This window comes from Suricata suricatta, chromosome 5 (assembly GCF_006229205.1).
Source record: "Suricata suricatta isolate VVHF042 chromosome 5, meerkat_22Aug2017_6uvM2_HiC, whole genome shotgun sequence".
NCBI lineage: Eukaryota > Metazoa > Chordata > Mammalia > Carnivora > Herpestidae > Suricata > Suricata suricatta.
Window position 1 is genome coordinate 102,816,748 of NC_043704.1, and position 27,887 is coordinate 102,844,634.

The 27,887-nt window shown below is 36.3% G+C and overlaps 1 protein-coding gene across 3 annotated transcripts in view; it reads left to right on the forward strand.

Moving 5' to 3' along the window:
* Positions 1 to 27,887, forward strand: part of IFT80 (intraflagellar transport 80) — a 156,601-nt gene that overhangs the window by 71,120 nt on the left and 57,594 nt on the right. For all 3 annotated transcript variants that reach the window (XM_029939968.1, XM_029939966.1, XM_029939967.1), the window contains exons 10-13: positions 9,994 to 10,173; positions 21,272 to 21,390; positions 24,160 to 24,234; positions 27,398 to 27,561. In XM_029939968.1, the coding sequence (XP_029795828.1) occupies positions 9,994 to 10,173; positions 21,272 to 21,390; positions 24,160 to 24,234; positions 27,398 to 27,561 (538 nt within the window). The remainder of the gene's footprint in view (positions 1 to 9,993; positions 10,174 to 21,271; positions 21,391 to 24,159; positions 24,235 to 27,397; positions 27,562 to 27,887) is intronic.

The following is a 27,887-nucleotide window of genomic DNA, read 5'->3' on the forward strand; positions in this document are numbered from 1 at the left end:
AAACTAGTGCAGCCACTCTGGGAAACAGTATGGGGGTTCCTTGAAAATTAAAAATAGAATTACCCTATGACCCAGCAATAGCACTACTAGGAGTTTATCCAAAGGATACAGGAGTGCTGATTCATAGGGGCACATGTACTCCAATGTTTATAGCAGCACTATCAACAAAAGCCAAATATATATATATACACACATACATATATAAAATGGAATACTACTTGGTGATGAAAGAGAATGAAATCCTGCCATTTGTAACAATGTGGATGGAACTGAAGGGTATCATGCCAAGTGAAATAAGTCAGTCAGAGAAAGACGACATATGTTTTCACTCGTATGTGGAATTTGAGAAACTTAACAGAAGACCATGGGGGATGGGAAGGAAAACTAAGTTACAGAGAGGGAGGCAAACCATGAGTGACTCTTAAATACAGAGAACAAACTGAGGGTGGATGGGGGTGGAGTTTGGGGGGCTGGGGAAAATGAGTGATGGGCATTGAGAAGAGCATTTGTTAGGATGATCACTGGGTACTCATGAATCATGAAAATCAATTCCCAAAGCAAAGACTACAATGTATACACTGTATGTTAGCTAACTTGACAATAAATTATTAAATAAATAAGTAAAATAAAATCTGCAACATGAAACTTATCCCTAAAAACAAACTTCAAAGAATATATACCATAATACTTAAGTTACATTAATTTTTTACATTTTTAGGGGTGCTTGGGCGACCCAGTTGGTTAAGCATCCGGATCTTGGTTTTGGCTCAGGTCATGTTCTTTTAATTCATGAGTTTGAGCCCCGCATCAGGCTCTGTGCTGATGGTGTGGAGCCTGCTTCGGATTCTCTCTCCCTCTCTCTGCCCCACCCCCACTTGAGCACACTCTGTCTCTCTGTCTCTCTCAATGTAAAGAAATAAAAACTTTTAAAAAACTGTTAGGAAAAAAAACTGTTAGAGGGGCGCCTGGGTGGCTCAGTTGTTTAAGCAGCTGACTTCGGCTCAGGTCATGATCTCACAGTTCGCGGGTTCAAGCCCCATGTCAGGCTCTGTGCTGACAGCTCAGAACCTGGAGCCTGCTTCAGATTCTGTGTCTCCCTCTCTTTCTGCCCTTCCCCTGCTCACACTCTGTGTCTCTCTATCTGAAAAATAAATAAACATTAAAAAAATTTAAAAAACTGATAGAAAAACTTTTATGCTTTTATTTAAAAATTAATTGATTTATTTAAAAAATAAAAAATAAAATTAAGAAGTGATTTTTTTTTTTAGATGACTCTAGCAACAAAAAAATACAAGCAAATCATGAGAGAATGGGTCTTTAATAGTTATATTAATAGTTAATAGTTATGAAATGTGGGAGGTGGGGTTGGGAGATAAGGTTATTTTATCTGTATATATGTCCATATGTCTATATATAATAATTTGTCCATAAATAATTTAATAATTATTGATAAGTCAAAAAAACTATTTATTATTTGTGCTCTAAAGAGACTTTTAACACTCTAAGTCTCTTCTTTTCCTCAAATACGCCATGGAATATTGGATTCACATTAGTCTTTCAACCTCTAGAAAGAAATGAGGGAATCTCCCTAGATTTAATTTAGTGATAAGAACCCTGAAGATGAATTTTTAAATATTCCTCTCACTTAACACTTGTCTATTTATTTAATCAAACTATTCCTTACTTTAGGATATGCTCAGGCCCACAGCATCTATATTGCCTGTGATCTTGTTAGAAATGCAAATTAATCGGCCCCACCCCATCCCATTGAACCTGACCCTCTGGGAACATGAGGGCCAGGAAACGTACTCAGCTTTTCTGGAGATTCTTCATCTTTTTCTTTTTTTTTCCCTTTTCCTTTTTCCTTTTTATTTTGAGAGAGAGAGAGAGAGTGAGCGAGCAAGCATGTGGGGGAGGGGCAGAGAGAGAGGGAGAGAGAGAGAATCTCAATCAGGCTCCACGCTCAACTCAGAACTCAACATGGAGCTCCCTCTCACAACCTTGAATAATGACTTGAGCTGAAATCAAGAGTTGGATGCCCAAGGGACTGAGCTACCCAAGCACCCCTCTTCCAGAGATTTTTTTAAAAATTTATTTTTGAGAGACAGAGAGAGACAGCATGAGCAGGGGAGGGTCAGAGAGAGAGGGAAACACAGAATTGGAAGCAGACTCCAGGCTCTGAGCTAGCTGTCAGCACAGAGCCCGACACGGGGCTCGAACTCACGAACCATGAGATCATGACCTGAGCCGAAGCTGGATGCTTAACCAAGAGGTACCCCTCTTCCAGAGATTTTTAAGCACTCGAAAGTTAGGACACTGGTTCTTAATTCTGTTTGCAATTAGAATAATCTGGAATGCTTTTATAAAAGATACCAAAATCCAAGACTCCAACTAATTAAATCCAGAAGTTCTTGGGATGGGATCTGGGTATATATTTTTAAATTCTCTATATCATTTTCACATATAGCCACTGTTCTAGGAGAGAAGCAAAATCTGTGATTTGGTTTAAGACTATCATTAGCAACTGGCTTACTGTTAATTCTCTGCCAATTCATCTGCCAACTCTTGAGAAAATTATACGACCTGTGTCTTAGCTACTAATCAAGCTTCTCATAGTTATGTGTAAACTTGGTTTCTTATATTTGTTACCAAGTCCAAGCTTGTTTTGCTCACCACATGACAGGCCAGTAAGTTGAGGAGCTAGATATTGGGGTAAGGAGAGCGACTTTGGAAAGTCAGCAGATCAAGGAGATGATGGACTATTGTCCCAAAGAACCATCTCCCCAGAGCATAAGATTTGAACATCTTTTTATGTTAGGAAGAGGGGGAGGTTGAAAGGAGGATGAAGTTAAAAGATGACTGACATCAGCAGACATCTGAGAAAGGTCACGTAACTTCTTTGTTCTTGGTCAGTTGATCTTTGCATACAGGAATCTGGTCATGGTGTTTCTGTAAATCTTAAATACATCATAGTCATTTCTGTTATGTACTTCCTTATCTTCTTGGGTGTGGTAGGTTTTGGGTAGAAAGCAGTTTTTGCAAACCTGAGCTGTCACATGGCTAAGTGCAGGGCTAAGCCAAACTTTCTAAGCTGTAAGTCACAGTAGCAAGGGAAATACAAGGTATATGGAGTCAGACATGCTAAGTTTTTCCCTGTTACACATTCATCCACCTCATTTTTTCCTCATTTAGTTTTTATTATAGACTTTCAGATAATACAGTAGGAAAATAACATAAAATACTGATTTTCAAACTTGTGTGTGCATAGAATTGCTTAGAGGTGTTGTTAAAATAGATTGCTGGCCCTACTCCAGTCTTTCTGATACAGTAGATGTAGGGTAGGGCCAAGAAATTTGCATTTCCTACAAGTTCCCAGATGGTGCTTAAGTTTCTGGTCCAGTGATCACTTTTTGAGAATGACTATATAATGAACCTCCATCACTCAGTTTCTAGCAATTATCAACTAATGACTAATTCTTATCTGTATTACCACCTATTTTTCCATGGCCAAGATTATTTTGAGTAAATCCCTAAAAGCTTATCATTTCATCACTAAATATTTCCGTATATCACTAAGAACACAAAGACTTTTAACCTAATCTCAAAACCATTATTAAACCTAAAAATAATTAACAATAATTCCTTAATACTAGCAAATACCCAGTCACTGTTCGAATTTTTCCAATTCTTTTTTTTTCAGTTTGTTGAAATTAAGATGCAAATAAGATACAACCATTGTAATTGGCTGATCTGTAAGTTCCCCTTCCACATTTTTCCCCTTGTAATTTTCTGTAGTTGAAGAAACTGGGTCATGTCTTGTAATTTCCCACCATCTAGATTTTGCCATCTGTAGTCTCATGGTGTCATCTAATGTATTGCTCTATCTTCTTTGTTTCCTGTAAATTGGCAGTTAGATCTAGGGTCCTGATCAGAATCAGGTTTGGTTTTTATTTTTTGGTAAGAAAAGAATAAGCAAAAATACTAAGAAAAAAAGTAAGAACTTCATAGGTGCTGTTGTATACTTTCAGCAGGAAGCATTTAATGTCTCATTGTCTTTCTTATGCTATTAGCAAATGATGATCATTGTGTAGGCCTACTAATTCACTTACAACTGCAAAATGGTAATATTCTTTTTTTAATGTTTATTTTTGAAAGAGAGAGACAGAGTAGGAGTGGGGGAGGGACAAAGAGAGAGGGAGACATAGAATCCAAAGCAGGCTCTGGACTGTTAGTACAGAGCCCAATACGGGGCTCAAACTCACTAACCATGAGGTCATGACTTGAGCCAAAGTTGGACACCCTTAACCGACTGAGCCACCCAGGTGCCCCATAAAATAGTAATATTCTAATCCTTCTTTCTTCATCTAACTGCAATAGTTGTACAAAAGAAACATCTCCTTGACTGTTGGCTACCCTGGGTTATAGTTCATATAATAAGGCAGGATAAATGCTTGATTATTTCTCTTTAACTATTAGTTTCCAAAAATAGAACAGTGACTGGATAATTATTGTTAATTATTGTTTAATGTTGTTGAGGTTAAGTTTAAAAAAAGACTTCGTGTTTTTAGTGATATATACTAAAATATTTAGTGATGGAATGATATGCTGTCAGGGACTTGCTCAAAATAATCTAGGCCATGGAGAAGTAGGTGGTGGTACAGATGAGCTAAGAATGAGCCATTAGTTGGTAACTGCTGGAAGCTGAGTAATAGGGAAATGGGCATTCATTTTACCGGTTGATTCCCTTGTAGCCTCTAAATGCAACAAATAAATGTTATTGTTAAATATCAAACTCACTAATTTTAACTGGTTGATGTATTCCAATAAATATGCTCAAATTAACCCAATTTTAGCCAGTCTTTTTGTCAGAATCTTATAGACTTTGATCACTTCCCTTGTTTTCTAAGTATGACAAAAAAGTTCCAAATTCATACTTTATTTTTTCTGACCCACATCTCCTATCCATCTTTTCTTTAGTGTGTCCAGGTTTATTTCATGGAAACATGGGCAATGGTATTGAGAGAAAACCCTCCAGTGTTAGGGGTGCTCACTGTTACTAAGTTGATCATTGCTTTTCTAGGCCTTTTTTGTGGACGGGGCTAGGAATTTTTTTTTTCATGAACTCAAACTGATACTTCCAATTCAAATACAGAAACCATAGGATTTTATTTACACTTACCAGTCTTACTTTAGTATCTCCTTTCACCTAGCCAAAATCCCAGTTCTTAAATGCACCAACGAAAATACTCAGAATAGCCATACCAACACTACAAAGAGTTTAAAAATTTCTTTTTTAAATTCTTTTGTTTATAAGCCTATTTTATTCTTGTCATTTAAAATGACAATTTTATTGAGATATGTTTTACATGTTATAAAGTTCACCCTTTTAAAGTATAGAATTCAGTCATTTTTAGTGTAGAGGTGTGCAACTCACTATTCCAATTTCAGAATTTCAGAACATTTTCTTGACCACAAAAAGAAACCCTTACCCATTAAGCAGTCCTTCCCATTCCCCTCCTCATGTCTCGTGGTAACCACCAATCTTCTTTTACTTTCTCTTCTGGGTATTTCTTCTAAATGGAATGATACATTATGTGTTCTTCTGTGACTGGCTTCTTTCACTTAGCATAATGTTTGCAAGGTTCATCCATGTTGTAGCATGTTTCATTGCTTCATTGCTTTTTTTGAAAGAGAGAGAGCACGCGCATGTGCCTAAGCAGGGGAGGGGCAGCAGGAAAGGGAGAGAGAATCTCAAGCAGGCTCCACACCCAGTGCTGGGCTCAATCCAAGGACTGAGTTATCATGACCTGAACCAAACTAAAGAAGCGAACATTTAACTGACTGAGCCACCCAGCTGCTTCTTTTCCTTTTTTTTTTTTTTAAGTAAGCTCCAGGCCAATGTGGGACTTGAACTCACAATCCTGAGATCAAGAGTTACTCAGCCAGCCAGGTACCCTACTTCATTCCTCTTTATTGCCAAAATAATACTGCCAAATATTATATGGGTATAACATATTTTGTTTCGCCATTCATCATTTGATTGGCATTTGCATTTTTCAGGTTTTTGGTTATTATAAATAATGTGGCTATAAATATTTGAACATAAGTTGTTTTTCTTTTCTTTTGTTTTTTAATACTTTCTTGTCAAATTAGCTAACATACAATGTAGTCTTGGCTTCAGAAGTAGATTTCTGTGATTAATTATTTACATACAGCACCCAGGGCTCATCCCAACAAGTGCCCTCCTCAGTGCCCATCACCCATTTTCCTCAACCCCCCAAACTCCACCCCCATCCACCCTCCGTTTGGTCACTGTATTTAAGAGTCACTCATGGTTTGCCTCCCTCTCTGTAACTTAGGTTTCCTTCCCTTCCTCTATGGTCTTCTGTTAAATTTCTCAAGTTCCACATATGAGTGAAAACATATGTCGTCTTTCTCTGAATGACTTATTTCACTTGGCATGATACCCTTCAGTTCCATCCACATTGTTACAAATGGCAGGATTTCATTCTCTTTCATCACCAAGTAGTATTCCATTTTATATATGTATGTGTGTGTGTATATATATATATATTTGGCTTTTGTTGATAGTGCTGCTATAAACATTGGAGTACATGTGCCCCTATGAATCAGCACTCCTGTATCCTTTGGATAAACTCCTAGTAGTGCTATTGCTGGGTCATAGGGTAATTCTATTTTTAATTTTCAAGGAACCCCCATACTGTTTCCCAGAGTGGCTGCACTAGTTTGCATTCCCAACAGTGCAAGAGGGCTCCCCTTTCTCTGCATCCTCGCCAACATCTGCTGTTTCCTGAGTTGTTAATTTAAGCCACTCTGACTAGTGTGAGGTGGTAGTGTCTCAATGTGGTTTTGATTTGTATTTCCCTGATGAGTGAAGTTGAGCATCTTTTCATGTGTCTGTTGGCCATCTGGATGTGTTCTTTGGAACACACAGGGTGCTCTTTCCTGCTTTGTCAAAGATTAGTTGGCCATACATTTGAGGGTCCAGTTCTGGGTTCTCTCTTCTGTTCAATTGGTCTGTGTGCCATAAAACATCTATGATAGTGTCTTGATGATGACAGCTTTGTGTTATCGGCTAAAGTCTGGGATTGGGATGCCTCCAGCTTTGGTTTTCTTTTTCAAACATTACTTTGGCTACTTGGGATCTTCTGTGGTTCCATACAAATTTTATGATTGTATGTTTGTTTGTTCTAGCTCTGTGAAGAATGCTGGTGCTATTTTGATTGGGATTACATTGAATATGTAGATTGCTTTGGTAGTATCAATATTTTAATAATGTTTGTTCTTTCAGTCCATGGGTATGGAATGTTTTTGAATTTCTTTGTCTTCTTCAGTTTCTTTGGTAAGCTTTTATCGTTTTCAGCATACAGATCTTTGACCTCTTTGGTTAGGTTTATTCCTAGATGTTTTATGGTTTTTGGTGCAGTTGTAAATGGGATCAATTCCATGATAATCTCTTTGTGTTGCTTTGTTATTGGTATATAGAAATGCAACCCATTTCTGTACATTAATTTATATCCTGCAACTTTGCATGATGAATACATGCTGAATTCATGTATCAGTTCTAGCAGTTTTTTGGTGGAGTCTTTCAGGTTTTCCATGTAGAGTATCATGTTATCTGCAAAAAGTGAAAGTTTGACTTCTTTTTTGCCAATTTGGATGTCTTTTATTTCATTTTGTTGTCTGTTGTGGCTAGGACTTTCAACACTATGTTAAACAACAGTGATGAGAATGGACATCCCTGTTGTGCAGATTTTATATATTTGTTGTACCATATGGACTATGAAAGAAATCAGAGGAATATAGAGTGCTGATAATATTATCTAAACATTCCTTTCCCTTTTCTCCTCTTAGCTACGATCAGGCCTTCACGAGTTCTTAGATACATTTTGCTGTGTTTAATTTTAGTAAGATGTTTCTTTCTGGCTTATTTGGTTCTTTGGGTAGTTTAAGATCATACCTTAAAGTAAATAGTTTTAAAATATGAATCTGTGGTTTTAAAATACAATTTAAAATCAGATCTCTGGGGCATCCAGGTGGCTCAGTGAGTTAGGCCTCCAACTCTTGATTTCAGCTCAGGTCATGATCTCATGGTTTGTGAGTTTGAGCTTCACCTTGAGCTCTGTGCCCATAGTGCGCAGCCTGCTTGGGATTGTCTCTCTCTGTTTCTCTGTCTCTGTCTCTCTCTCTCTCAGAAGTAAATAAACTTTTTTAAAAAATAAAATAAGATCCCTGTTGCATCTACACCATGAGAATAGGTTTAAGAATGACAGATGGGGGCACCTGGGTGGCTCTGTTGGTTAACTGTCTGACTTAAGCTCAGGTCATGATCTCATGGTTTGTGGGTTCAAGCCCTACATTGGGTTCCATACTGACAGCTCAGAGCCTGGATCCTGCTTCAGAATCTGTGTCTCATTCTCTCTCTGCCCCTCGCCCACTTGTGCTTTGTCTCTCTCTGTCTCTCAGAAATAAATAAATGTAAAAACAAAATTTAGAATGATAGATGTGCCTGAAGCCTAGTTCAATCTGTTATTACAGATTAACAAATTGAGTTTCAATTGTCTATACCAACCACTTAATTTTTACGTAAAATAGTAGTCATGCAGTACATCATAATTCTGTTTCTCAAACACAAATGAGTTCATTTCTTTTTATTGCCAGAAGTAGATTGTTTGTATTGTTGATGTCTTCACTTACTTTCAAAAAGAAGACTTCAACTATTTTATATTTTCCTTTGTTGAACTTACTCTTCTTCATTTCAGAAAAGGAAGTTTCTACATTTTTATGCTGATGATGAAGGGAAAGTTTGTTCATTATCTCCTCCTTGATAACTTTCTTATAGTGCCTTTTACTTAAGCAACAGGTAGAGGTTTGAAGGACAGTGGAAGGGAGTTGAAAAAGTGTCAGTGAGTAGTAAGAGTCATTCAACACTTTTATTGTATATAAACTTTATTAGAAATTTAAAATCTTTTTTGATAGTAGTATGAATTAATTAATTTTTATTGTATATATGAACATTATATGTATATTAGAAATTTAAAGTTTTTTTGATAGTAGTATGAATTAATGGATCTTTTTCTATATTTTCTCCACATTTTTTTTTATCACTGAGCCCATAGCTAATAATGAATATATTTGAAACAACAATAATGTACAACAAAATAAATATACACTCAAGAGCAACCAACAACACAAAAATCAAGACTCAGTTTGACTTTAAGCTGTAAGCTTGGAAGAATGGAAAGAAAATGTATATAAATTTAGTCAAATAAATATGTCATCCTTCTAGCAAATATATATTTTGCATCTGAAAAATGAAAGAATGTATGTTATGCCATCTTTTAAAAGGCTTTTTCTGTCTTACTCACACACATACACATAAGCCTCCTTTGTCCTAGTTGATTTTATTGATACCTTTAGATAACTTTCTCAGAAATATAGGTAGATTCTAGAAGAGGTTATATTAATACATTTTGAAAGAACAAAAACAAGAAAAAAAGGTCCGCTAGCCTATGTTTTCATGATTTAAAATGTGTGTCAGAGATGTCTTAAGTTATATTGTGTGTTTAGTTTCAATTTTTAGTCACATAAAATTATTGACATATTATAATCAACCTTTTAGTGTAAGGACTATGGAGGTCCTTAAGAACAGTAAGTTGTCTTTTTTTTCCCCCTACAGACTCTTTGTGTTTACCAATTCAGTATTCTTACTTAAAAGCAATAATGTGAATGGAAACAGTGTGTTCTACAGTTCTTGAGAGATTTTATACACTTATATTATTCTACAGTGTACTTTAAAAATTATTCTGTATATTCTGTTCAGTACACAATTATTTTATTAAGAAAAGCATTTCTTAATTCCACGATAAACCATTCTTTTCAAAAAATTATCTTAAAGTCTATACTCAATTTAAAACTTCCTTAAATATTTTTTTCAGTGAATCAATTTTTCTTTTATTCTTTCTTCCCCAGTGGTCATATGCTTTAGAAAAGCCCAACACCGGCAGCATATTTAACATTGCATGGTCAATTGATGGCACTCAGATCGCTGGAGCCTGTGGAAATGGGCATGTTGTGTTTGCGCATGTGGTGGAACAACGTTGGGAGTGGAAAAATTTTCAAGTAACATTAACTAAACGAAGGACCATGCAGGTATGATTATGTTCCATGGTTGATTAAACCTGCTTCTTTTCACATTAGCTCACTATACAGAATATGGAACTATCTTCACTAATTGTATTCAAATCAAGCTTATAAAAATTCAGTCATATTAAAAATATTTCACCAATGCCATCGGTGACGTTTTCATGACATAAGTTAAGAACCTTTCACTGATACAGAACCTGAGTGCTTACAGCTTCTGTGGTTATGAGGTTGAGTCAGGAATGGTGAAACTTGAAGCATTTAGGGACTATCTGGATTCAGTTCAGGAAGGAAGAGGCTGCGACAAATTAGACTTAACTCCTGGAGCTTACCCCATGTCTTGCCTAGCCTGTCTGTCACTGTCAGAGTTACATTATTTTATTAATTTATAATTGTATGAGCTTATTTAACTTGTTTACCAAAATTTTTTTTTTCGTTTTAAGAATTACCTAAGGCTAGCCAAAGTGGGAAAATGGTGGGAAGTTCTTATTGGGAGTTAGGAAGCAAAAAACAGGTACTTTTAGAGTGAAATAAGACAGGAAAGCTGGGAGGTGCTTAGATGGCTCAGTTAGTTGAGTGTCTGACTTTAGCTCAGGTCACAGTCTCACAGTTCATAGGTTTGAGCCCCATGTATGGCTCTGTGCTGGTGGCTCAGAGGGTGGAGCCTGATTTGGATTCTGTGTCTCCCTCTTCTCTCTGCCCTTCTCCACTCATACTCAAAAATAAACATTAAAAAAAAATTTTTTTAAAGACAGGAAGGTTGGGATGTAGGAAGTTGGGGGCAATGTTGTTTGGGTCAGAGAACTCCAGTGAGAGGGGGTTATCTATGCACTATACTGTATTTTAAGTGCACTCAATTTAAGTGCACAATACTATATTTCACTCAAGCCCAGTGTCTTACATATAATAAATGCTCAACAAATAAATTTTTTAATTTTTAATTTATTTATTTTAGAGAAAGAGAGAGAGTGCAACTGGGGTAGAAGGGCAGAGGGAGAATGAGAGAATTTTTTAAATGATTATTTATTTTTGAGAGAGACAGAGTGAGAGTGGGGAAGGGACAGAGAGAGAGGGAGATAGAGAATCTGAAGCGGGCTCTGGGCTCTGAGCTGTCAGCACAGAGCCCAACATGGGGCTTGAACTCATGAACTGTGATGTTAGATTATGACCTCAGCCACAGTCAGATGCTTAATTGAGCCACCCAGGAGCCCCAGAATGAGAGAATCTTAAGCAGGCTCCATGCTCAGTGCAGAGTCCGACACAGGGCTCAATCTCATGACCCTGGGATCATGACCTGAGCTGAAATCAAGAGTTGGATATTCAACCAACTGCGCCTCTCAAGTGCATGGTCAATAAATATTTTAAAAGGTAGTTGACAAAAAAGAGGAGGAAGAGGCCAAAGACAATGTACCAATGGCCCACCCTCTGCCAGAGAAAGGGGACTGGACCTTCTAACTCTTCTTCCTCCTATTTAGATCAATTGCCTCTGTCTTCATATTCAGAATTCAGACTATTGTAATTATTTTGAAGCATGTATCTTGTAATTTCTAGATCTACTCAAATATTCTTTAGCCTAAGTATCCAGATTTTTTTATTTGGATAATACGGTCACTAAATTCATAATAATTAGGTATGTTATAGTTTTTCTTTGTTCTGTTTACTTATTTTATAAATTTTAAACATTTTATTATGGATAATTTTTTAACATAGTTTATTGGCAAGTTGGTTTCCATATAACACCCAGTGCTCATCCCAACAAGTGCCCTCCTCCATGCCCATCACCCATTTTCCTTTCTCCCCTACCCCCATCAATCCTCAGTTTGTTTTCAGTCTTTAAGAGTCTCTTGTGGTTTGTCTCCCTCCCTCTTATGGAGAATTTTTTTTTTAATGTTTATTTATTTTTGAGAGAGAGACAGACAGAGCATGAGCGGGGGGGGGGGGCGCAGAGTGAGAGAGAGAAACAATCTCTAGGCTCTGAGTTGTCAGCACAGAGCTGGAGGTGGGGCTTGAACTCACAAATCATGAGATCATGACCTGAGGTGAAATCAGACCCTTAACCAACTGAGCCACCTATGTGCCCCTATTATGGAGAATTTAATATGTACACAGAAGTATACAGAATAGTATGATGAATCACTATGTACTCATCACCCAGCCCTAACAACCAACCCATGATCAAGCCTACCCAAGACATGTCCATATCTACTTTTCTCCTTCCCCAATTATTTTGAAGCCATTTCATGTATCGTATTTTATCTGTGAAATTTTCAGTATACAACTAAAAGATAGACTCTTTTAACATAACCACAATACCATTATTGTGCCTTAGAAATAATAATTCCTTAATATCATCCAATATTCAGGAAGTGTTCAAATTTTCAGCTGCTTCCCACATGTGACATTTTTAAAAGTTTATTTTGGGAGTGCCTGGGTGGCTCAGTTGGTTGAGCATCTGACTTGGCTCAGGTCATGATCTTACGGTTCATGGGTTTGAGCTGCATGTTGGGCTCTGTGCTGACAGCTCAGAGCCTCGAGCTTGTTTTAGATTCTGTGTCTCTTTCTGACCCACCTCTGTTCATGATCCATCTCTGTCTCTCAAAAAAGAATAAACATTAAAAAAAATTTTTTAAGGTTTGTTTTGAAATCAGGATCCAAAATGGTTTATATGTTGCAATTAGTTGACATGTCTTCTAAGTTTCTTAATCTGTGGGTTCCCCTTCTATCTCTGGTTTTACAACCCTGCAGTTTATTTGCTGAAGGAACCAAATTGTTTGTCCAGCAGACTTTCCCACAGTCTGGACTGTATTGATTGTTTCTCTTTGGTGTGGTTTGACATACTCCTCTGTCTTCTGTATTTCCTGTAAATTAATTATTGGATCTAGGTGATATTATATAAAATAGATATTTCTGTTAATTAACCTGGGGACTAAAATATTACTTAAGTGTTTTATATATGATAAAGAATGACTTGTAAGTTCTAATCAGTTGATTTGGGGACATAATTATTTTATCCTTTTAGTGCATTGGGGGAGGTTAGCTAATAGTATTGCTAAAATAAATTCTTGCTTTTATTTCAAAAATGCCCCAAGATGAGAATATATCTAGAAAGAGGAGTTCCTACATAATAAAAAGGAGTCATCCTAGAGATTAGAGGATTTTTACATGAGATAAAATGAACAGTGGAGTTGTTTAAATGATATATCTAATCCAAATTGTACTTAAAATAATGTTTGTAAATAATCTTTCAAAATTTTAGAACTAGAACACTGTTTTTATTATTTTTACTTTCCCAGTTATAAAATGTTTGTATTGCATTTTTGCTAAATTGGGCCTATTCAGTGTTTTTTCTTAAAATACTTCTATACACTCATTCAATAAATAATGTATTGAGTGATCCCTACTTGCCAGGCATTGGGTTAGGCAATGGCAAAGATAATTGTGATGAAAGCAAATTTGGTCCCTGTTTTCATGGAACCTCCTAGATTATTAGTCTGTTCAAAATCTCTTTTCCCATAAATTCACCTGAAATTGATTTAATGTAAACAATGAAGAATGAAGCTTATTTCTCTATATGAAGTCAAGAAATGGACTGACTTGAGGAATTATTGGATTCAGAGGCTTAAATATCAACAAGATTTCATAATTTTTTCTTTCTCAACTTTCTTTTTCTCTGTATTGCCTTTGTTTTTATAAAACTTCTCCCTCTTTAGTGGCCTTGATATTTCTGTCAACTTCAAATCCATAAAGAAGAGTTCTTTTTCTCTCCCCAGTAATTCCAACAGAAATCTCAGCACTGGGTCTCATGTGTCAAGTCTAGGTTGAGTGTATTGAGTTGAGAGATGGGGGGAAGGATGAATCAACCCCATCTAAACCTCTTGGTTACTGTGAATAATGGAGAGAATGGTTCCTCAAGGGGAAACGATGGCGTATTTACCAGAAAAGAGCATTTGATTCTGGGAAGACAAAAACCAATATTTATCCGTTATGGTTTATCCTTTGGATGTTTAGCAACCATACTGTACTAGTTATGTATTGTTGCATAATAAATCACCCTAAAACATAGTGGATTAAAACAGCAACATTTGTTATTTCTCAGTGTCTGTGGGTCAGGAATCCAGGCATGGCTTTGATAGGTTTTCTGGTTTAGAATTTCTCACTAGACTACAATCAAAGCGTTGGCCAGGGCTTTAGTCCCATCTGGAGGCTCAACTAGGGGAGGACTATTGGCAGGATTCTGTTTATTATGATATGTTGAACTGAGAGACTCAGTTTCTTCTAGACTGTTGACTGGAGGCCACCTACAGTTCCTTGTATGTAGCCATAGGGCAGCTTACAACCTGCCCACTTGCTTTATCAGAGCAAACAAATGAGAAGGGGCAGAGGGGGTATGAGCAAGACATAAGTCATACTTTTGTTTTTTAAGTTTTTATTTTATTTATTTGAGAGAAACAGACAGTTTGAGTGGGGGAGGGGCAGAGAGAGAGAGAAAGAATCCCAAGCAGGCTCTGCTCTGCCAGCACAGAGCCCATTGCAGGGCTTGAACCCACAAAACCATGAGATCATGACCTGAGCCAAAACCAAGAGTTGGATGTTCAACTGACTGAGCCATCTAGACATAGATTTTTATAACCTGAACTCAGAAGTAACATCTCATCACTTTTACCATATTCTGTTCACTAGAAGGAAGCTACCAGATCCTATCCATACACAAGTGGAGAGACTTCCACACTGATGTGAATAACAGTAGGCGGAGATCACTGAGAGCCACCTTACCAGCTACCTACCAGATATACTTACACTTCTTCATATATGTATAATTCAGAAATGCACTACTAACGAATGCAGCTATTCTGTATGCAATTGAAAACAAACCCATCCCTCCCTAGAAGAAGATAACTTAGACTCATCCACTTATTCCATCCAGTTCTAAATCTCTGGTCTGGAAAACTATAAATAAATGTGAATTTTAATTATTATCCTCCCCCTCCCCATATTTCTAACTTACACTAATGAAGAGAAGACAGGATAGCTGCGATGAAAACACTTTGGAAAAGAGGAGAGGGAAAACAACACACTGATTACCAGGTCCATAGCTAAAGTCCAGCTGGCCAGGAATGTACTGAGAACTCTTTTTCTTTGCAGTTCTTTGCAGTGGAGCTAGTTGCTTGGTTAATTTAGCACTCTGGTATGCTTTTCTGGGAAGATCTCCCACCTGGGAGAATTCCCTTTCTAGGGACTGTACATTTCAGTGACCCATTTAGTTTTATTATAAGGTGGAGTCACAAATTGTCACAGGGACTGAACAATCACATTTTTTGTTGCCTGGTTTAGAGTTTTTACAATTTCCTTAGAAGCTTGGTGGACAGTTGGTTGATTTGTGTTTCATTAATTCAGAAATCAGAGATTATGTTGAATCTAATTATTACATGTAGGCCTTGACCTGGCAGTTGCTACCCAGCAATAGACTTCATTACCTTACCCGTCTCCCTGGACCTCAGCTTTTCTATGTACAATAATCTAGAGTGAGAAGTTTTCTTGTCTTCCCCTTGCCTTCAGACTGAATTTTAATGGATGATTCCTTCCGAAAGAGATAGTTGATGTCTTTCTTAGGAGGAAGTACCTAGAAGGGAGAAGGTACAGGCGAAGGAGATAAAGCATTTCTCAAGTCTCAGCTTTACTTCTCTCTCTCTCCTGACACTCAGTTTAGCAAGGGGCACAGCTTTGGCTACTAATAGTTGCTGTAATTCAAGATTATTTGATTTTTAGTCACTTTTTCTTTTGTAAAGATAAGAGTTAATAATAGACTGATTTTGAGGATAAAATTAGCTGATGTATATATAAAACAAAATGTCTGTGTATAGGATTAAATGAGTTTTTTACAAATGTGGAAACAGAATTTTTGGATTTATGTCAATCTAAGGAGTCTAAATATTGTGGTCAGGTAGAGGTGTTAGGTGACACAAGTATTAAGAGGTTTATCCTGGAACTTCCCTGAATTGAACAGAGTAAATGGGTGTATTTTAAAATTCAGCACAGGACATTTCTGATGTGGGATTCACCATAGTATTGAAATTATAACCACAATCATCAGAATGTCTTTAATTTGGGTATTATAGCTTGGAAGTTTTATTCCTGTTTAAGTTCTAGTGTTCCAGATTCATAAAAAAGGGAGTTCCTCCATGTGAAGCTTTAGGCAAACATGAATTTTAAGAAATCTGTTTATGATTTGAATAATGGCAGAAGCCTATACAGTTGTATTATTAAATATTGAATTTTCCTAAACTTGTATTAACAGCCAGTTTTTTCACTGTGTATCATATTGCTATAAAGAAACTAACATATAACTTCCTTTAAAAACGTTCATTTCATGTGTCTGTGTGGCTCAGTTGGTTAACTGTCTAAATTTTGATACCTGGGTCATGAGTTTAATAAGCCCTGTGTTGGGCTCTGCACTGGGCATAAAGCCTACTTAAAACAAACAAACCAACAAAAAACCCTTTCATTTTCTTCCATTACCTTTAAAATATTTCTAGGAGAGGTTGGTATTTTGGACCTTTAAAAAGTCTTAGGAGCCTCTGCTTCTGGTGAAGATGGTGTCATAAGTTCACACTTGTAAGAAAGAGACATACCGGGGGCACCTGGGTGGCTCCGTCGGTTAAGCACCCGGCTTCGGCTCAGGTCATGATCTCACGGTTCGTGGGTTTGAGCCCCACATCAGGCTCAGTGCTGACAGCTAGCTCAGAGCCTGAAGCCTGCTTCAGATTCTGTGTCTCCCTCTCTCTCTCTGACTCTCCCCTACTCACACTGTCTCTGTCTCTCAAAAATAAATAAAAAACATTAATAAAAAATTTAAAAAATAAAAGAAAGAGACATACCTGTGACTCCAAAGAGATCAGTAATACATGTCTACTTAATACACTATTTAACAATAAGTTTTAAAAAGACTTATCAGGGCTCAAAACAAGAGAAACATCTCTGTGGTCCAGAGATGGAACGAAAATGAAGAGTGTGAAGTCTCTGATCTGCTTGACTCCTGGTCCAGAGGCAGCGAGGCAAAGGCAGTGAGGAGAGTGGCTCTCTGGCTAATGGAACTAAAAGTACTTGATGTGAGACAAGTGTGCTGACCTAGGTCTCCTTAAAATTAGAGCATGGGGATCTGTAAGGTAGTTGTAGTCTCCCCCTTTGTGAAAGACCTAAAAAAAAGCCTTGGCCTTGGAGACTCACAGAGTCACCATCTGCAGTCATTGGCCTGCTCAGTTCTAGGGGACTCGTTCCCTGAGCCCAGGAGTCGAGCAGTATGCAACCTGCAGCACATGTGTGTGGCTTTGCAGACTCAAGCCAGTGTTTTCATTGAAAGCACTCTTCACATTTTTGTTCCAAGTCAAAACTGGCTGATTCCTGAGACCACTGTTGCTCCCACAGCCTTCTTAGGTAGAAGTGTTTTTCTTCTTTCTGACGTGTATTACTGGGTCTGGAGATTGGGTGGTCGTCTTCCTTATTCATCATTGCTGATTTCAGACCACAGTAATTTCTTCCTCCCAAAACAACTCCAGCTCCTTTATAGCACCTACCATCAGACTACTCCTCATTTTGCAGTCATTTCCCCCACTCATTGAAGAGTGAAGCAAACATACCAGTGTCTTTTTTTAAACATTAACCCAGCATCACTCTTTTTTATTAAGACTTTCAAAAAAATATCTAAAACATGAAAGTTTATTTTGACATAACCATGGGAGCATTTCACATTTCTCCAGTTGTTTCCTACATATATCTTTCTGTGATAACAGGTCCTACTTCTCCAATTATTTTCTAAATATATATTTAGATAGTTGGTTTGTTTTATCAGGAAACAAAGTTCTACACTGTATTTAGTTCATTTGTCGCCTCAGTCTGTTTAAATCTGAAGCAATTTCTCCTCATTTTTCTGTTTATTTAAGAAACCAGGTAGTTTGTTCTGCTGAAATTTTCACATTTTCCTGTTTGCATCCATTCTGTTTCCTGAATGCATCTGAAATGGGATGATTCCATTTAACCTGTTCATCTAGGCTCTGTATTTCCTATAGCCTGGTGATTAGATGACTGAGAACCTTGATAAGTATAAAGAACCCTCTGTAGGTACTGCTGGGGACTTCCTTTTGAATCACATCAGGAGACACATGTGTCCACTTCTCTCTCTTTTAGTGGTTAGTATTAATCAGTGTGTTCAGGTGTTGTAAGTTTGCTTCATCTATCGTAAAACAAAAAAACAAACCTGAAAGGCCCATTAGGCTTTTACTTTAATATTTTTAGCAGCCATTGATAATGCTTATCTAAAACCATGTTTCATGGGGACTTGCAAAATGGCAGTCTTGTAATTCTATCATTTCTTCTGCACTTACTAGCTAAAGTTCTTCTGTAAGACATTCGCCCTTTCAACCATTTGGTTACCTTGAGTTGAGACAGTTCTGAAGTTTTTTCTATATTTACCATTCTTCAGATAGGAGTTGATTTCTCAGTGAGTCTTGTTATTGTTATTGTTGTTGATGTTATCATTGTAAGCTTACAGATTTTAACATTTTTGATGTGTTTCAATCCCTTGCAGTCATTGTTCTCTTTAGTGCTCAAACGGTCCCATCTTAGGCCAATTGGGTCCTGTGTTCGTTTGAGATGATTTCAATAACTTGCTTGCATTTCTGATAAGATATTATAGGCTTCTCATAGATTTCTTGTGCCAGACTTGGAGTCACAATTTTTTCCAAGAAGGACATGCTCCTTTTGGGAGGAAAATGTTATCTAGATACCATGATCCAGGTGTGTGCTGGGTGTGCTCCTTGCTGCTGGTTTGATAATCACTTGTAGATTAAATGTATTTTTTTTTAGTAATCTGTACATTCAAGGTGGGGTTCAAACTCATGACCCTGAGATCAAGAATTGCATGCTCCTCCAACTTAGTCAGCCCAAAGCTCCAAAATATATTTGTTTTTGACAGATAAAAATACATCATGAGTATATACCTCAAGTTCAAATTTAAGATTACGGAGTTTTACTCTTGATTTCTTGTTTATAGCTCTTTTCTTTTATAGGAAAGTTTAGGTTTCTAAAGACATTAGTGGTGCTGTGTGTGTGTGTGTGTAGCTATATCCCAAAATATAGTTTTAAATAACATCAATATTGTTGATATAATAGGTTACTAAATACTGTTTTAGATGTCTTGTTTTGCTTTTTGTTTTCTCTTTTCTTTTATTTTCTATTTTAGAGAGAGAGTAAGCACACATGAGCAGAGGAGAAGGTCAGAGGAAGGGAGAGAGAGAAAGAGAGAATCTTAAGCAAGGGCTCAATCCTATGACCCTGGTATCATGACCTGAGCCAAAATTAAGAGTCAGATACTTAACGGACAGAACCAGCCAGGCACCCCTTGTTTTGTTTTTGTAACATAAACAAATCCATATATCTTCATATCTTTCCCTTTATTAAATAAAAAGTATTTTACTATATACATTGTTTTGTGTTTTGCATTTTTCACCTTACACCGTATCCTGGAGATCACTCCATAGATCTTATTCATTTTTGGAGCTGTATACTATTCCACTGTGTGTGTGTGTGTGTGTGTGTGTGTGTGTGTGTGTGTACGTACCATAGTTTATTCAATCTGCCCCTTTTGACAGACACTAGGGCTCTTTCCAGTCTTTTGCTGTTATCACTACTGCTGTATGTAGTAATAGCTGTGAGTGTGTGTGTATGTTATTTCATAGTTTTGCTTATTTATCTTTGTGATAGAATTCTAAAAGTAAAATCGCTCTTCAAGGAATATATGTATATGTAATGTTGCTATCTCCATCATGGTGATAGCAGTTTTTGTAGTCTGGTGAGTATGGGAGTCGAGAAACAGATAATAAAAATACAATATGCCTTATAGGTAGAAGTGCTTTAAAGAAGTATGTAAAAGAAATTTGACTTTATCTTTCCTTTTTTCCATACCCATTAATTCTTCATTAATACTATAATTGTCACATTATATTTATAAAAATGATAACATTTTGAAGGGAATTTAAGAAATGCTAACTTATAGGTACAATTAATATCTTTTTATCTGCTTTTACCCCTTCTTACAATGTCCTACCCATTCTGGTACTGACATTAGATTAGATAAATATGACTTGGTCAGCATTTTTCTTAATTTGTTGTAGATTGTCCATTAATTTAAAGGTTGTTAGCTGATACTGCCAAGTGTTAAAATCCTTGCAAACTTTATTCTGTTACTTACTTTTATAACGGTTTGACTATCATAGGTAAAATCTGTGTTAGTTGGTGCTTAGCTTTCTTATACATTATCTCTGTGTTTTTTACATGTGGAAATACTTATGCCCCTCTGTGCAGCTTGGCTTATACACTAGGCAGTTGGTTTCTTTACTAATACCTCCTACTTCATTATGATTTTTTAAAATTATTATATCTCTCTTTTTAGAACTTAAATTTTAAAGTAAAACATATCCCTAAGAAGTTAATTTGACTGTTTAAGGCAGAAATCATACAGTCTCTTGCCAACTCCTATATGCCTATATATGCATATATATATTGCTGTATCTCAATGTTACAGCATTTTTTACCTTATTTCTCCATTGCTAGACCATTTAAATTGGCTTTCCGGCTAGAAGTCTGCTTATTTCTATGTATTTCTAGGACATTTTCTGTGTATTTCTTTTTTTGGTTGATTTTTTTAATGTTTATTTATTTATTTTGAGGGAGAGTGTTGCGTGCATGCATGCATGCCCAAGGAGGGGAGGGGCAGAGAGAGAGGGAGAGGGAGAATCCTAAGCAGGCTCCACACTGTCAGCACTGAGCTAAATGCAGGGCTCTATTCCATGACCTAAACTACAGGATCATGACCTGAGCTGAAATCAAGTCAGATCCTTAACTGACTAAACTACTCAGGTGCCCATGTTGGTTGATTTTTATATCCAAATATGTCATGTTATGCTTAGTGCTTATTGAATTCTTCCTTTTTGTATGATTGGGTAAACCAGCATGCACTGATTTTCTTTATGCTTCAAAATCTTACTAACTTCCCTAATTAAAATTTTAATGTATTTTAATGTTTTTTGTTGGTATTTTATTTTTCCTTTCTTAGGTTCGTAATGTTCTTAATGATGCAGTGGATTTACTGGAATTCCGTGATAGAGTCATTAAAGCATCTTTGAACTATGCACACTTAGTTGTTTCAACATCTCTTCAATGTTATGTGTTCTCGTAAGCATCTTGCATTTCTTAAAAATCCAGAGTTTTGTTTATGATGAGGAATTTTTTCAGGCTTTCACATCAACATGGTTTGGTTTAAACTTAAGTTTCTTAAAACCCCACTTATTCCAAACTTAACTCCCAACCAAGAAGTGGTTTAAAAATGAGCTATAAACACTAAAAATAGAACTAATAAAGTTTGTGCATCAATCATTTTTATAATAGAAAATACATTCTCTGAGATAGTGTTTATCTTACTTTACTCACAGTTCTGAGGAATTTAGTATAACTTGATTTCATAATCTAGAGAGGCCGCTGATAAATAGTAGGAAAAGAACCCACCCACCTAACCACTGGCAGCAACGGGAAGCTAGCGGCCTGACAACAGGTTGAAAGATGTTCAGTAGGAGCAAGGAGATATTCAGTCTTAATATCATAGCCCAAGGTAATCCTGAGTGTTCATAATGATAATCCAGAGTTGTCCAGAAATGATGGAAGAAAATATATTCAATCTACCTGTATTCAAAAGCAGAGAATAATTCAGTACATCTAAGAAACTTGTGCCTAAAACAATATACATGGTATTTTTGAAAGTGCAACTCAATATATGCTGAAAAGTGTTGAACTGGTTTCTGGAAATGAACAAACAAACCTGATTTGCAGTGTTTGCCTGTTTCTATAATGTAAATACTTTTACCATGGGCAGTTTCAAGCCACCATTATGGTGTCACTGAAGGCAGAATTGAAAAGAGATGCACGGTAGCAAACCATCATTTGGAATTGCCACCATATAGATACAACAGGTGTATATAATCTCAAGTATGTAGATTATAGTAAAATGTAACAAAATAATCTGGAAGTAATAAGTTTGGAGTATTATTGTTTTTGAATATAATTTGCTTATTATAAGTTAATTTAATTTTAAATAATAGCTTTTTTTTTTTAAGTTTATTTACTTGAGAGAGAGAGAGAGCACCAGTGGGGAAGGGACAAAGAGAGGGGAAGAGAGAAAATCCCAAGCAGGGTCCACACTGTCAGCACAAAACCTGATGTGGGGTTCGACCCCATGAAATGTGAGAGCATGACCTGAGCCAAAATCAAGAGCCAGAGGCTTAACTGACTGAGCTACCCAGGTGCTCCAATAATAGCGTTAATATACTTGGCTTACAAAACTCCTGAAAATACACCACTTGGTACAAGCTGACTCTTGCATGCCACCAGCTGACTTCTCAACTATCCAGAAGACTAATGTAACCACTCTGATACTTTCAAGAGTTGTGAATAGTTAGGGACTGTCTTTTACATTTTGTGCTTATACTTATAACATTAGGTGGTTATAGTTTAATTGTTGAATATAAAATGGAAGATAGGGACTACATGTGTCGTATTCACAAATATACACCAAGTGTTCAGCATGTAGTAGGTACTCAGTAAATGTTTTTGGATACATGAATGAACCAAAAAACATAAAGTATAGTAGTGTCTTGAATTCCTAAGCCTAGTAATGTGCAAGACAAAGGTATCCAGTTTGATTAGCAATAAAAATTGCTATAATTAATTATTAAAAATTCTTACTGTGTATAAATCTGCAAAAAATAAATAAATCTAATAAAAATGTAATAAATCTAATCAGAATGTGCAACTTAGGACAGCAGCCAAGCCTGGAAGAATTAATGGGAAAATATGATATTTTTTCTAATGTTCAAAAGTACAAATTTTTATCATACCTGTGAACCCCAGGCCTAGTTATTATTAATAGTTTATTCATTGTTTTGCTTTGTGCATGCCTTTATTTATTGAAATATGTATCAGACTCTTTCATTAACCAATATTAATTTCCCACCAGCCTGCCTACTTACTGCAATCTTTCCCTTCCCCCCATTTCTGGCTCTGAATCTGAGACTTAATCTTATTTAAAGACTTGATTCCATGAAAGTAATTGAGAGGAAGTGAGACTAAATAGGAATGATAAAACATTTTAAATTGGGCAACTTTGATTGTTTGGCATTGGTCTTTCAGTTTGTAAATATTCTCTCCCCGTTTCCTATTTTTGAATCCTATTATGCTATAAAAACCAAAGGAGTTGTTTGTTCATTTATTTATCCATTTATTCAATAAGCATGATCATTGCTTACATTTATATAGTATTTTACAGTTTATAGAATGCTTTACAGAAATCGTTCAGCCCAATAATGACATTGGGAAACTTAAGGAAAAATACTCATGTTCATAATGTTATTGTTATTATAGTGTCTCTATGTTCACTATCTACTATGTAACAGGCAGTTAGCTAGCCACTCTGAGGCGTCATTATCTCAGTTTGCAAGTAAGAAAACTGATGCTTAGGAGGTTGAGCTTATTAAGATCATATGGACAACAGGTGGTGAAACTAGATTGCTAATCCTGATCTGTCTAGCCAAAAATTCATCCTTTTTTCACCATGCCATGCTGCTACTGTTTATCAGATAAAGAAACGTAAGATGACTTGCCCAAATCACACAGCTTGCACTTAGGATTCCTCAATACACATATTGTGATATCTAGAATAAATTATTTATTGAATGTTTACTCTTGAATACTTCCTACTTACATAGACTTTGATTTCTAGTCAGGGATACAGACATGTAAGTGAATGATTTCAGAACAATGTGCCAAGTACTATAATAGAAATAATAGTCACTGTGATACTGATGACACTATTTAAAATGAATACCTATCTATTTGTTAAAAAGTATTTGGTATTTTAAATGTTAATAAATGTCCTTTTTATTTGTCTTTTAGTACGAAGAACTGGAATACACCACTTATATTTGATCTAAAAGAAGGAACTGTTAGTTTAATTCTACAGGCAGAAAGGTAATTTGTCTGTCTTGTTTAACTATTGAATTTGGGGTTGAAATATTTCAGACAGTAGTAAAACACTCTTTAAAGCATGTCATGTACAGAATGGTATATTAGTCATTTGGAATCAGTCTGTTTCTTTTTATTTTAAAGAAGAAAAAGTAAGAGAATAAGCTCTTAGGTCAGTGGTTCTGAAACTTTTTGGTCTCAGAATTTCTCTACATTCCTAAGAAATTCTTGAGGGTTATATGTAGGTTATATATATATATCAGCATTTACTACACTAAAAATTTAAATTGAGAAATTTAAAAGATGTTAATTTATTAAAATTCATGGAACTAAATTTATTACAAGATCGAAGTAGTGACATGAAAGAATGAGAGGGAAACAGGTAAGTTCTATGAGATTGTTTTGACTGTAGGACCCCTTATTTTCTCTTCTGTTCTTTTTTTTTTTTAAGTTTATTTATTTATTTTGAGAGAGCAAGAATAGGGAAAGGGCAGAGAGAAGGAGAGAAGAGAGAGTCCCAAGCGAGCTCCTCACTGCCAGTGCAGAGCCCAACATGAACTCACAAACAGGAAGATCATGACCTGAGCCAAAATCAGGAGTCAGACACTTAGCCAACTGAGCTACCCAGGAGCCTCTCTGTTCTTGTTTTCCGTTTAAATATTGGTTGAAACACATTGGTTTTATGAGCCACTATTAGGCTGTGACCTGAAGTTTGAAAAATAACATTCTTTACCCACACTTTCAGTGTATGCAGGACGACAAAACACCAGGCCCACAAACTAAAGTCAGAATAGCAATGACTCAAGAACCCACACTTTTTCATGAAAACTATCATCAATCAAGCACAGTGATATCCTACTGAATCGTCTTAGAAAGCTACAATCCAATGTAACCTGGGATAAAGTTTGAAAATAGAATCACAGTTACCTAATGTAGCTACCCATGAAATCTTTGCGGTAAAACCATGTGCTTTATTCCCTATTCCTTTACCTACCACCTAGGCAGTCTCTTAATAGTGTTGTTATGAGGCTTTCTAGCCCACAGCCTTTTGTAAATAGCAAACCAGAAGGGGAATGTTCGTGGGCTGTTAGAGGCTGGCACAAGGACAAGAAGAAAAGTGACTGCCTGGCAAGCAGCATAGAGAACACTCGAAGCACAGAAGTGTATAGCTGAATAGCTTCATTATTCTTTTGCACCAACGATTCTCCTGAGCACCAAAGCTGTCAGTTAAACAGTTACTGAAGAGTTTGATCATCATATTGATGGCCTTGAGTGATCAAGAAAATTGTGTCAAATTTTGTACCATCGCCTAATGAAACTGAAATATATTACTTATTTAGTTATATCATAAACTTTTAATATTAAAAAGACATCTTTGTCACTTAAAAAGGTAAGATGTCAGCTATCTAAAAAAAGAATCTGAAATTCTTTTTACTCGAGTAGTTCCAAGTTTATTCATTTATATATTACAAGTATATTTATTGAATATGCTTTTAGTAAAGGCATTTGTTAATGGCATAATTGATTAGGCAGTTAAAGAATAATTTACTTACTTCCTATTTGCTGGTCTTATTTCTATCCTGAGAAGCGTTTACCCCTTGAAACCTGTTTACTAACAAGGAGGTTAAAAACTTAAAATGTCTTTTTTAGGAGAGAAAAAGGTTTTAGTATGGAAACGAAGAAAGAATGTATACTAATATGTTTCGTTTTGTCAACGTTAACAAATATTGTTTTCATACACTAATGAGTAAAGGAAGGGCCAAATCCTTCAATCAAATAAACTATATACCAATACTCAAGTGTTAATTTAATTAAAATCTAGGGGTGCCTGGGTGGCTTAGTTGGTTAAGCGTCTCTCTCTGCCCCTCCCCCACTCATGCTCTGTCTCTCTCTGTCTCAAAAATAAACATTTAAAAAAATCTATATATTTGTTCCATGGCAAGAAAGAACAATGAGCAATTCCTGAATCAAGAAATAGTTTTGAATCAAGGATACTAAAATTTTGAACTTAAGATTTTAAGAAGTAATACTGTGTTCAGCATTGAGGAAACAGTCACTCCAATATAGCAGTGGTATAAATGTAAATTGTTACAGCCTTTCAAAGGTCAGTTTAACAATAAAGATTAAAATTTTCAAATAGGAGTGCCTGGGTGGCTCAGTCAGTTGAGTGTCTGACTTGATTTTGGCTCAGGTCATGGTTCATGGGTTCAAGCCTTGTGTAGGGCTCTGTGTTGACAGATGGAGCCTGCTTGGGATTCTCTCTCTCTGCCCCTTCCCTGCTCGTGTGTGCTCACGTGCACTCTCTCTCAAAATAAAAAAATAAATAAAACATTTTATAAAAAAATAAATAAAATTGCCTAAGTATATGCCCTTTCATCTAATTATTACATTTCTAGAAGTTATACTAAGGAAATTAGATAGACATACAGTGATATGTATACACTAGACACTCTTTAAAACAGTGACTAATTTAGGGGCACCTGGGTGGCTCAGTCGTTAGGCATCCAACTTCAGCTCAGGTCATGGTATCACGGTTTGTGAGTTCAAGCCCTGGGTAGAACTCTGCAGACAGCCCAAAGCCTGGACCCTGCTTCGAGTTCTGTGTTTCCATCTCTCTCTGCCCTTCCCCTGCTCACGCTCTGTCTCTCTTTCTCTCAAAAATAAATGAATGTTAAAAAAGAAAAACAGTGAATAATTTGAAATAAGATAAATGTCTATCAGGAATGAGTGCCTTGGGGTGCCTTGGTGGCTGAGTCAGTTAAACGCCTGACTCCTGATTTGGGCTCCCTTTTTGTGAGATCAAGCCCTACGTCAGGCTGACAGTATGGAGCCTGACTAAGATTCTCTCTTCCCCTCTCTGCCCCTCCCTTGCTCTCCCTTTCCTTTTCAAAATAAATGAAGGAACATTAAAAAATTTTTTAAATAAATGATTTAGTAAACTGAAATTATAATATATCCATACTTTTCCATAAGTTATCTCTTTAGAGATAGGATTGCAAGAGCTCTTTTGCTTTCTCTTTATTGTTTGAATTGTTTTTTGCAATGTTCATAAATTTTCAAAGGAAAAATATTACACTTGGATTTTTCTGAAGAATGCACCATTCTCTAATATAAAAATGAAAATATAGTAAGCTTCTATTTGAGAATGTATTTTTATTCTTTTTTATAGACATTTTCTTCTTGTAGACGGTGGTGGTATCTATTTATATTCTTATGAAGGCCGGTTCATTTCTTCTCCAAAATTTCCTGGAATGAGAACAGATATTCTGAATGCACAGACTGTATCTCTGAGTAATGATACCATAGCAATAAAAGACAAAGCTGATGAAAAAAGTAGGTACATTTTTATAATTTTCCATGTCACATTTCCATGAAATTTGCTAACGCTATAAAATTTTCTTTCTTTTATTTTTTTGTCAATTAACATGTTAACTGCTTTTTTAAAATATTTTATTGTCAAATTGGTTTCCATATAACACCCAGTGCTCTTCCCCACAAGTGCCCTCCGCCATTACCACCACCTCTTTTCCCCCTCCACCTCCCCCTTCAACCCTTGATTCATTTTCAGGATTCAGTAGTCTCTCAGGTTTTGTATCCCTCTCTCTCCCCAACTCTCTTTCCCCCTTCCCCTCCCCATGGTCCTGCATTAGGTTTCTCCT